General features: G+C 37.5%; 1 protein-coding gene and 1 long non-coding RNA gene across 15 annotated transcripts in view; one reads left to right on the forward strand and one right to left on the reverse strand.

Annotated features, from left to right (window-relative positions):
* The window catches only part of PDE7B (phosphodiesterase 7B), a 202812-nt gene that overhangs the window by 181135 nt on the left and 9055 nt on the right, over window positions 1-12622 (forward strand). For 10 of the 11 annotated variants that reach the window (XM_088141148.1, XM_088141159.1, XM_088141137.1 and 7 more), the window contains one exon: window positions 11949-12045. In XM_088141148.1, coding sequence (XP_087997274.1) covers window positions 11949-12045 — 97 coding nt within the window. Of the gene's footprint in view, window positions 1-11948; window positions 12051-12622 lie in introns of those variants that run through there. The other variant, XM_088141127.1, reaches the window with a different exon arrangement.
* LOC112540945 (uncharacterized) overlaps window positions 1-12622 on the reverse strand; it is an 80497-nt gene that overhangs the window by 49304 nt on the left and 18571 nt on the right. The gene's annotated exons all lie outside the window — the stretch shown is intronic.

Below are 12622 nucleotides of genomic sequence, written 5' to 3' on the forward strand. Positions count from 1 at the left end.
ATGATCATTAATACAGCTTGTGGTTATGAATTCTACAGGTTAATGATGGATAGGAAAATGCATTCTTATATTCCAAAACCTCATCCCAGTCAGCTTTATTGACTGATCCCTGGTCTTACTATTTTATAGATGAGAGAAAAATTTCTCCCTGCCCACTTTCTCCATGCTATCCATAATTTTGATACACTTGATATATCTCATCTCAGTTGCCTTTCACATCATATGGTTGCAGCAAACTGAATAAAGACAGCTTGCGAACATGTGCTATATGTATGTCATCATGGTTAACTGGGCAGGAGAGATCCCTGAGGCTCTGAATTAGAGATAGGACATGTCCTCCCCACCTACTTGAGTAATTCAGATAACTCAATGCTTTATTCTCACAGTGATGGTAGTCCTCACTTAATTAACACAATTCGGACAGACAACTCCACCACTAAGCAACATGGTCATTAAGCAAGACATCATGTGACCATAATGGGCTTATGACCTCAATCCTGCTGTGGTTGTTAAGCAAATCACCCACAGTCATTAAGCAAGACATCATGTGACCATGAGTTGTGATTTTATTGCTGACTTCTCCATTAATTCTGCTTGTCAGAAGTCGGCTCTGAAACACACACATGATCACATGACCATGGGACACTGCAATGGTCGTAAATGCCTGCCAGTTGCGAAGTGCATGAATCTTGACTGAGGGGGTGCTGCAACAGTCTTAAGCATGAGGACTAGTCATAAAGTTATTTTTTAAGTGCGGTCGTAACTTTGAACGGTCGCTAAATGAGGTGGTTGGTAAGCAAGGGCTACCTGTAATGTGCAAATAAAATTAAAGCACTTCTAAAAGTCCCTTCACCACTCTACCACTGAAGCATAAGGAATAGTGAAGGAAAGAAAGGAATAAGAAGTTATTCTGATTTGTATTTTGCCCATGCACATAATTGATCACCAAGAACAAAAAAAAAGATGTACATGTCTTTCTTCTTCATTTTATAGTACTTACTTTTTGAATCATAAGCCCCCCGAGTCATTTGGGAATTGGGCAGCCTCTAAATCCAATAAAATGACTCAACCAACCAACCCCGAGGGGGTTCTCTCAGTTGTCAATCCATTAAGCTCCTTTTTGGCTTTTGAGTCTTCTCATTTTTACTTCTTTATCCCATGTTCAATTTTCCAGTTTTTAGGATACATCCAGTATGCTATTTTGCATTATAATTTGCTTTTTGGAGGATTGGTTGCTGTCCTTGTCTAGCAAGTTGAGAAATTTCCATAGCACAGGAACCCAGCTCTGCAGGAATCAAATTGTGCTGATGAGAAAGTTTAATCCTCCTGTTTCATTCACAGATGTGAGATACTCACGGAATGGTTTCCAGCTGCTAAAATTCAAAACAACTTACCACCTGTTATTCCAGCAAAGTGGAACAACATGGCCCCTGATATCTGCATGGCCCCAACCCTGTTGAGCTTTCTCAAAACTGTAAAAACTTGCTTTTTCCATCAGACCAGAGGGGTTGGATGGAGGGTTTTGCTGTCCAGTGGTAGTTTGGTGGTGAATTTGTTTGGATTGTTTTCTTCCTGATGTGCGCATGGACTCCACTGGTTTTTAACTGTTATTTACCTGATGTTTTAACCCTATGGTATAAATGGCCTAGAGTCACACGGTAATTGAGGTGGAAAACAAGTGAAAAACAAATAAATAAATGCTATTTACAGCAGGCAATAGACATGGAGAATATATACTATATATAGCTCAGGGTTGAACTGATGGATTCTTTGTATTCTCTGAAATTGCTTTTCTTCTTGCAGATATTTTATTGCCAGGTTAGATAGCATCATCCATGCAGTGAAATGTCTGCAAGAAGACAAGCAAGCTTAGGGAACACCAGGGACCCAACAGAGCTGGAGTCACTGGGATGGAATGTGTAACAAACCCTGGAAAGCAATGGAGGAAACAGGACCATTGCAAAAGAGACACCTCAGCCCAGAGGAGGGGGGAAATTGCATGCTTCTGTAGGTGATGACTCACTTTGGGCTGTGTTACCACCAACAGGTGTCATGCAGCCATGGCCATGATGACCTGCATCAGTTATGTTTGGCCCTTAAGGCCACAGATATTCATCATCCCTACTTCAGCTTCCTAGAAATAGAGGCAGGATAATAACACGACCCTTAGAAAGTTAATTATTAAATTATGAGTCTGTTATGAGTAATGGCTATACTCTACCCTTGAACTTCCTTTTGTTCTGCTGTTTCATTTTCAGTGCTGTTATGAGATGAGAAAGATTTTATTGGAAATCATTTCACCCAGTAGAATAGAGCAGAGTTGGGTGTTTCAGGAGTAACGAAGAGCTGGATTAAAGTCATATGAAAATATCTGCCTTCAATTACCCATTGCAGTTTTAAAGTACCAACTAATATCGCAGTAATGGGGTTCTCTCCCTCCCTCTCTCCCCCCCCCTCTCTCCCCCCTCCCTCTCTCTCTCTCTCTCTCTCTCTCAGTATTCAGGCCATACTTCAGATTTTCCCCTGGATGTGTGCTCAGCAGCCTGAGAGTATTTCAGGGTTATAGGCAGAAAAATCTATCCAGTAATCAGTAAACAAAAATTCCATTACTTTCCACAATGAGTTTACAGTTGTTGAGTTACTCCTTTTCATGTCAACCAATGGAGAGATTTTTTTTGTTTGCTGATAGGAATTTAGTATACAGAGTATACTAAAAGTCGGGCCCCATAGATCATTTATTATATAAATTACATTAAATGTTCGAATTGGTTGCCATTTCCTTCTAAATGCTTCCTTATTTGTTTGACCCATGACCTTTGAACATTCCTAAGTACAGTAACATTTTCTCTGAAAAACAAATTAATACCAGGAGGAGCTGAGACAACCTCTTAAGTCTTCTGTTAACTATCTCTGTCCTTCTGTTAACTGTTAGGAGCTGTATGGATAAAATCTGTTTGGCTATATGGATTTTGTTTAATGCAACAATTAATTTATTTAGTTTTGTTTCAGGATGGCCTTGTTTATTGTATCCTTAAAATTCTTCTTACTTAAGGAGCAAAACAGTATATCAGTCACTTAATTACTGGTCTTGATACACTGGCTGGGGAATTCTGGGAGCTGAAGTCCAGACATCTCAAAGTTGCCAAGGTTGAGAAATACTGATCTAAGCTAATGCTCCCTTTGCATGAAAGTGTCTTTTGAAGAAGTGGGAGGAACTGAGTCCATGCTTTGAGCTGGCAAAGATGAAACAAAGCAAAAGAAAACTGCCGAGAAATGTGGCATCACCACAAGCATATTACATCTATATTCCCTCTGGAGGAGCCAGTGCCATTTGCAAGGGAATAATAAACCAGTGCTAAGATAAAACCATCACAGTAAAACTTAGCAGTCCTTAAAATAGTACATACACACATTAAAACATAGTTCATTTTAAGACAGAATAGCAACATGACAGGCAATCTAAAAGATATTCTGGTCCTGAACTCATTGTCACGCTGGAAATGGCAGGTGTGTCTTCACTTGTTGGCTAAAAAGAAGACAGGGTGACAGGCAAACAGCCTTCCTTCAGGAATTCCCTCCTAACTTCAGTTTAGACAATTGTGGAGTTGGGGTGCTGCCACTGAGAAGGCCAACTTCTGGCCACTGTATTGTGAGCTGAACCACCCTGTGGGACCTGAGCAAGCCTTCCCAGCTGATCTTGTGGCATAGTTTAATGTCAACATGTATGAAAATGTACATGCAGCCCTTTCAGGACCACTATTATACCGTTTCGTTTTGCTGCTCTTCTGAACCTTCTGCATCATTGCAGCTTTCAGATTATTTTCAATATAGCCCCATGTACTGTAGAATACATTGCAATAATGAGGTTACTAGAGCATGCAAGATTGAAGTTAGGCTATCTCAATTTTGGTATGCTTAAGGGGCTGTACATTCTCAGTAATCTGTTGCGTTAAAATTTGGGATTTTTGTGTTAAAATGTGGGAAAACATTTTACTTGTGAAATGTCTGCTCAGCATCTGGCCATCTCTACCAGTAGGCAGGATCCTCTCAGAAAGCTATTTTGGGATGTAATGAAAAGACCAGACATCATTAATAGTTTAATTTATTTTTGTTGTGCCTTTACTCCAGGGAGAGAGGTGCAGGATTTTCTCCCTAACGTTCCATCTTTCTGTGGGATCAAAACGCAGGACACAAATGCAGAATAATCAAGGCTTCACTGCAGTGTTTATTGAGCAGTATGTACTGGAGGGGGACCCCACCAGAAGTTAGTGAGAGGCACTCCCCTACAGACAAAATGGATGTTCTGATATTTATACAGTTCTACAAGAAGGGGAAGGGAAAAAGAACGTATACGCATACATATTCATATGATGATGCAGGCATACCTAAATAGGCAATAGTTCTCAAGTTACCCTCTGCCCCTCTGTTATCTGTTAACTGCTAGTAAAACAATAGTGTCACAGAGAAGAAGACACAAATTAGTTCAAGGTGCCAAATGCCAGGAAGAAGGCATCCTCCCTCAGGGCAGATGCCTAGGTTGCTGTCGGAATGTTTGTGATAAGGAGTTTACAACCGGCCTGGTTCACATCAGCTTCAAGGATGCTTCCACATGCCTTTATGTTTCAATCTTATTAAGGCGATCCCATTCATCTGAGGCCTCTAAAAACTTGTCTTTTTCACCCAAAGGTTCATTTTTCTCGCACTACCTTTGCTGGTCTTAAGCACCAGGCCACCCGACTGGTGAGCTAGAGATTTGATGTTTTGCCTCAGGCAGCAGATAATGTCTTGGGCCAGCTATGTAGCCGTTTTACTAAAGCTGGCAATCCTGTCTATTTTTCCCCTAACAGGAATCATTTCCTCTCATTTGGATAGCAGTAGATGTCAACTCATATCCAAATACTTTGAATTTGTTAATTCAGTTAGGGCAATGGCTACATGTGGTTTGGTTGGCAGTGATACAGCCAAACCTGTTTGGACTCAAAAGGTCTTCAGGATCAGGTTCCATCAACCATTCTTGTGATTATCCTAAAATGTAGTTTGTACTGAGTGCTAAACCAAAGAAGCAACACTAGAAGATACCTTCTGTTTCCAGATAGACTTCAGCTTAAAAAAGGCACACTCACTTGATTATTCCTTCAAATACAAAGCCAAATTGCAGTCTCCTTAACAGAGTTGCTAGTGTTGAGAAAACAATAGTTATAAAATATCCACTAAAACCACCCATACTACCCAGTATTAAATTAAAATTATTTTTTAAAAAGTGACAGAAGTCATAAACAAGTCATGGGGGCAGGTGGAGTAGAGGGAGTAGACCATTGTGCAATATTGCCTGGCATTGCTGGGCCTGTGAAGGTTTTACTATAGCTTTAGAGTGCTCTAGCCATGTTCCTGTTGAGTTTTTCCATCCTATGCCTAACTTTTGGTCAAGGTAGTATTTCACATGTTCATAGTGTAATCACATTTTCTTGAGAGTTTCTGGAAAACAACAAAGTGAACTTTTTTTTTAGGAGTTACAGGCAATAATAAGTAAAAGGGGAGTACTATAAGACAATTGTCATTTCTGGTCAAGACATGTCTCTATTAAGCCATAAAAATATTTTATGAACACAATTGAAATTAATTAGAGGAAAAAGAAAAGCTATAAACAGTATATTGAAAAAATACTGTAAATAACATGTAGACTATATGTCTAATAAAAATATAAACTCTAGAACCCAAATTTGAGATGTGTCACAATTCCAGTATAGAATTTTTGTCCAAAAGGGATTTCCAAGCAAGATTGAATTGTACATCAGATTTACTTTTTAGATGTGTGGTTATTCTAAACATCAAAGCATATTCCCACAGTTTAATTAATCATTCTTCCATAGAGAGGTCCATCAGAGATCTCTTCCAATAAAAAGCACATAAAATATTTGCAGCTGTCATCATATATAATGCCAGTTCAATGTATTTTGAAGAAATATGTTGTTTAGTGAAGTTTAGTAAAAATATCTCAGGTTGAAACAGAATTATGACTTTCAAATAAAGTCAGCTTCTACTAGCATACAAATACAACATATATAAGATTAACCATTTTTACTGGTAGGAGCATAGTGTTTTGGGTAACTGCAGCCTAGTAACTGCCAAGCAAATACAGTACCTTGAAAATTAATCCTGGTTTCTGTTGCAACCAAAAAGTATTTGCTGGGAACAAATAAAATGATGTCCAAGTATTCTTGGCCTTCCTTACTTATTCTTCAGTTGCCAGCTGTAAAACATCCCCATTTATTTATTGGATTTATGCCCTACTTTTCTACCCTGGCAAGTATCCAGAGTAGTTAACAAAGTAAAAAAACAAAAAAACAAAAAGCCACAAACATAATATTAAAAGTTAAAACCATAACTTAAATTAAGATCAATATGTTAATTCATACAGAAATAATTTAACTATTACAACTCTGGCATAGACATGCTTCTTTACTGCAGGTTTTCTAAATGCTGAGAGGGGAGGGGTTACCCTCTTCAAGACTTATTGCTGCCTCCTTTAGGCGGGGGGAACACATTTCTCCTGCAAGTAAGCATTGTTCACCCCCCTTACCCATGGGGCCAGTCCTGTCCAGGCCAATTTAATTGGCCAAAAGATGAAAGGGTCAAGTAAGCAGGACACACTCACGTTCCACACCCAGTGGGAGTAATGTGGACACACTTGGTCCACTTTCTTAAGTGAAAGTGCAAGCTGAAGGGAACCCTAAGCAATAGGATAAATGGCTGCTGAAATACACCTCTATGATTTGCTTTTATAGTAGAATGTAGCCTGAGCAGCTCCAACTAACTTTGTATGCAAAGAACAATGGAAACTGCCCCTAGCAAGCTAACAGAACTCTAACTCCCTCTATCTAATGTCTTGCTGGAGAAGATGCCACACACTGTGGAGAAGCAACATTTTCTTGTCCTGGGCAGATTCACTGGAGACTCAGAAATAATCTCAGCTGCCTCCACTGCAGTGAGGAAATAAGTCTAGCTCTCTTCTCAGTCACATCCATCCTGAACATCCCACCACTTGCATGCCACCTGAAGTCTCATCTACTTCATTTCTCTCAGTTGCCTAGTAAGCCAAAGGGCTGATTACAGTCTGTGAAAGGAAAGCAGGCACTTAGGAGGTCAAGCAACTGGGCAGTCTCCACACCCCGCAGACCAGCAGGGCATGCCTGAAGCACACTGAGGAGAAACCATCCAGCTCCATTGGGTACCAGGGTTGAATCATTTTAACCCAGTCCTCCACCTGCATCACACTTGCCATCTTTTATCTTTATTTTTTATGGATTTTATTGTAATTTCTTTCTTTGATTGTTGTGAGCTGCTCAGAGTCACTGAGAGTCAGTCAGCATACAAGTTTATTAAATTATTATTGTTATTGTTATTATTAATCAGATTAAATTTGGCCAACAATTGATCTGCTCATGACAGTGGAGAAAGGAGTTGCTCTCTCAAGAAAGAACTTTAGCAGGAGTGAAGAATCTGTGGTACTCTAAATCAGGGGTAGACCCCCTTTTTTAAGTCAGCAGGCACCCTTGGGATTTTGAAAGCATGTCATGAGCACTCTCACAGAATGACTGCCATTTAGGAGATCTTCATATTCAAACATAGCACCGAAGTTGGGCATGAGCAATCATTAAACAGCCATTTACTATAAAGCAGGATTCCAAAGGTTGTTGTCTACTGTATCAGTTTTTCTTGGGCAAATGCACATACTTTGTACAAAAACATTGTTCTGCAGCTATCCAGCATTCTTAATTTTTGAGGATGTGTATAAATTTAAACATCTTTTAAAATGTGAGGATGTTTAAATTTAGATTAAATTTGTTTGAGTATGTGCCTTTGAGTCAGTGTTGACTCCAGGCAACTGCCTGGAGTAGTCCCTGCAGTTTTCTCAGCAACGTTTTTCAGAAGTTGTTTGCCCTTGCCTCCTTCCTAGGGCTGAGGGAGAGGGACTAGCCCAAGGTCACCCAGCTGGCTTTGTGCCCAAGGCAAGACTAGAACTCAGGGCTTTTAGTTTCTAGCCTAGTGCCTTAACCACTATACCAAACTGGCTCTAGTTTTAGAGAATCTAAAAGAGGGAAGAGGACAAGCAATCTGACAAGCATCATAGTCGAAGTCTACAGGTTCTATATTGTGTATCCCCGCTTGAGTTCTTGTTGAACTATAGCTTCCTTATCTTTGGCCACGTAAGCTGGGGCTGCTGAGAATCTTGTCATGCATCATCAAAACATCATCTTAAGGAAGAGTTTCCCTATGCTGGCAATATAAAATCAGAGTGCTAAGTTCTACAAAGCTGATACAAGAGTATATCCTCTTTTTAGCTTTCTGCCACTCCCGCACACACACACACACACACATGTGCACTTGTACAAACATACACACAAATAGAGCAAACATCCCATCCCCAGCTCTAGCCATTTGTGGAATATAGTACTTGTTTTATTATCTAGAAAGATAGCACTTCTTTGTTTAAGGCTTGATCAAGATAAATGACATAACGCATAGTTTTGAGCAATAACAAGAAGAACATGAAATAAAATTACCATGGTATTGATCTAGATATCTGTTTTTAATTATATAAAATTATATAATTGATCAACAACTTGTACAGCATAAGAATACAAATTGTTCTTATATGCTGAGCATTTTATAGCTATTTTTGATAATTATCAAATTACCAAAGTTTATTGAAAACAGCAATATGGTTCATATTCTGGAACTGGAACATGTCTGATTTGCTGCTTTTGGAATCATATATTACTGTAAGAGATTAGGATTCACAATTTGTATGAACTTTATAAAAGACTTTGCTTTATATCGTTTCCATAATATATCACAATATGTTGAATTATATATGCCTTAATGTATAGATGCAGTTTTGATAGATATAACATGATGGCTAAAACTCCCATTAAGTCTTTGTGGCAAGATTAATGTTATCAAAATGAATATTACATTGAGATTAATGTATCTTTCAAGAGGACTTCCAGTGTTAATCCCTATTAGATACTTTACACTGATAGATAAATTAATGAGAAAATGTTTATGCCAGGATAAAGCTATTTGAGGATCCTTTGCAGTGATGGTGGCTTCAGCCTACCAGATTTATAATAATATCATTGGGCTTTTATTTGAACATATATATTCTTTTGGCATGAGACCTTTTATGAATATTCTCCTCTTTGGGCCTATTTGAACAGTAAGTGTGTAAGACCTCTGAAATCTTCGCAAATTTTACAGTCAGGTGTATTAAACACAGATCTTGGTTTCTAGTCTTGAAAACTGCCAGGAACCTTAGGTTATTAATAAGTGAATGGTTACATTTTAATCCTGAATCATGTGAGAAACTGATATTATGGAATAACTATATCTGAAAATAGCAGGGAAGATGTTTTACTAGAATGCTTTGGCTAAACAAGGGATTAATACTTTCAAATGGTTGTTTTAAGGATTTTGAGAAGTTGTGTGTTGAAAATGGCTTACCTACAATACCCACTTGGCAGTATATACCAGTGATACAGTACATGCACTAATTAAACAGTATGGCCCAGGTGCTCTAGCAGCCTCTGAGATACCTGCAATTTTAGGATCCTTAAGAGATGCAGTACTTGGACAGAAACCAACAATTTTTAAGGAAATAAAAAATAAAATGAAAGTATTAGGTTTATATACAAATTGAGGAATGAAGACGTAGAATATCTAATTTTGGACAATCAGTATTAAGAAACACAAAATATATTTCTTATAATTTCCTCTATTTCTGATTTGTTCTGAAAGTTCTTTCCGCAGGAATTGGGGTTGGCATGTTAGTATGGAAGCTCCTGTATGGGTGTATGTGATTACTGGTTTTGTGGTTTTACTGAACTTCAGTGTAATTTTTTTTTTTCTTTTCATTTAATGGAATCCTTCGTTTTCATCTTGTTCACTGCCCAGAGTTTCTTGGATAGATTGTGGCCATTATAAATTGGATTAACAAATAAAAATAAAATCAATTCTTCAGAAAATATTGTGTTAATTGGATTCCTCAAAAATGTTTTAAAAGGGATGAATATTAGATTTTTTGTTTGTGTTGGTGTTTTAAGAAATTTGAAGGTTCTTTAACTCATATGATTTGGTCTTGTCCAACTTTAGCCTTGTCTTGGTTTCAGATCACTACATAAATCAATACAATTTTGGGAAGAAATATTATAGTTAAGGGTCTTAATGTGAAGTTGAACAGCATTCCTAAAACATTGAATTTGTCATCTGATGACTTTGGCGCTATTGAACTTGAGGCACACAGAGAGGACAAATTTATGTAACTGGAAAGAAACGTACTCTTTTGATTTTGAGGAATAGATTCAGAATGTGTGTTTCTTATATGTTTTTGAAAAGTTTCTGTACTCTAAAAATGAGAAGATGAAGCATTTCTTTCTACAAAGTCTAAATTTAATGATAAGCTTAACAACAGAGAGTCATTGTTGAAAGATCACATTAAGTTACTAATGAACTGATGTTAATGTTATTCATATAATACTATACTGATAATCTGAACAAAGCAAGAAAAAAGCCACCTTAGTTTACTAGTGGCTTCATTAAAAGTGCAAGACAGCTGAAGATCAGAAGTTTGAAAGTAAAAAGAAGAAATTGTAAAAGATGTTACTGGAAGTCTTTCCTCGAATTGGTTCTCAAAGATCTGCAGAATGCACCTAAAGGGGTTCACAACAAAATTGCTAAGGTAGAAACCCATTGCATATGTTGATAAATATAAGAAAATAGCAAGCAAATTAAGGAATTATATTATATCCAATACACTGGGGGAACTGTAGCGTGAATTATTCATGTCTAATTTTCTTCAGACTGCTCATCAAACATGAAATGTCATTCTATTCCCATTTCCTTCCTCAAGAGTCTTTAATACTTTAGGGTCCTTTATTCCTTAAAAAAAAGTTTTATTGCAAAATGGAACTTTCTGGAGACTATTGATTACTCCCTCTTACATGTGAAAGGTTTATTTGTTTTTTTGACTATATAAACAATATCACTTGCCATTGAACATTGTTAGTAGAAGGAACACTGTGAGATAGCATAACATACTAGCCAATGTTTTAGCCTAATTTGTTCTGCAGCTGGAAGGTCATATATTCCCATAGAAAGTTGAAAGCCAATGGGGTGTAGCAATTAAGACTGGAAGTAGGTGGACCAAATTCACATCAACCCTCAGCCACAGAAGTTCACAGGATGACTTTGGATCAGCCCCTTTCTCTTAACAGAGTCTACCTCACAAACTTTGCTGTTGAGGGAATTATCACAATTCAGTTGAATAAGCACAATTAGCTGATTTGATAAGGGTTGTGTAGAACTAAACAAAACATCCCAAGATAATTTATATTAGCACTAAGGTATCTCTGCTGCAAAAATCCAGCTTTTCCAGATAGTATCAGCCATGTCTTGTTCCAGGATGTCATTTCCTTTCTTTTCCTCCCAACAGTCAACTAGAGTTGTGCTCGTAAAGCATACTCAGACCTCATTAAGCTGTTTTTTGGATCCCTTCTTCTATCTGATCTTATTTCCTAGATAATATGCAGAATGTGCAGTTTCTTCAAGCCATGTTTTAAAAAAATCCCATTAGCATATAGAATGTTGTGCAACATCAGATTATATTTGCATTTATCAGATTTATAGGTTTATAATGTTATAGTTATATAAATGCTGTCTTCTATTCAATGTAACTGTAAATAGATTATAGTATATATTGACTTTATTGCTTTTGTGTAGTTTTAACTATTATTAGTCTTTTTCATTTTGACTATTTGTTTGATATTATGGAATAATTCTCATTCTGAGTGTCTTTCTTAGCACAACATAAAGCTTGCAATGCCCAATAAGTTTTGAAGACCTCCGAGTGTTGTATGCCTTACTGCATCATGGATGTCCTTTATTTTCAGATTGCACTTAAGTGTGCAGACATTTGCAACCCTTGCCGACTGTGGGAGCTGAGCAAACAGTGGAGTGAGCGAGTTTGTGAAGAATTCTACAGGCAAGGTTAGAAATCTGATATACTTTCACCTTGGGCTCTCTGTTACTAAATCTTAATTTTAATACAAAGTGGCAGTGACCAGTCATCTTACTTGAAGTTGCTCATAAAAAATCTGGGGAAAATGTGACCTTATTAAATAAATAAGGCCTTTCTTTTCTTTTCTTTTCTTTTCTTTTCTTTTCTTTTCTTTTCTTTTCTTTTCTTTTTTTTTAAGAGCAAAAGTGAATTAATGCAACTGTAGCTGTTTAATTGCCTTGATTAACCTTGGACAGTAGTGTTCATGAATCTTTCAGTAATAAAAAAAGATTAGATGCCTGACTAGGCCTACAAGTATGTAGAACTCTTAACATTTTGGCCTCCCCCCACCATTCCACCCCAAAGGAAAAACCATTGGCAGGAATTTGGAAGAGCCTTCAACCAAAGCATTGTGTATTGATAGAAGTGTGCTCAGTTTATATGGCATGACAAAATCTAAGGGAAGCAAGGACCTAATTGGCTAGTGACTTGCAAAGTTGTTTCCAAATGAAGGAAAGCATATTGTGCAGTTTATCTCAGTCAGGTACCCTTCAGCTGTATCAGGAT

Source organism: Python bivittatus, unplaced genomic scaffold (assembly GCF_059951505.1).
Source record: "Python bivittatus isolate LINGU-HERP-01145 unplaced genomic scaffold, Pbiv_v1 ctg000020_np1212, whole genome shotgun sequence".
Lineage (NCBI taxonomy): Eukaryota > Metazoa > Chordata > Lepidosauria > Squamata > Pythonidae > Python > Python bivittatus.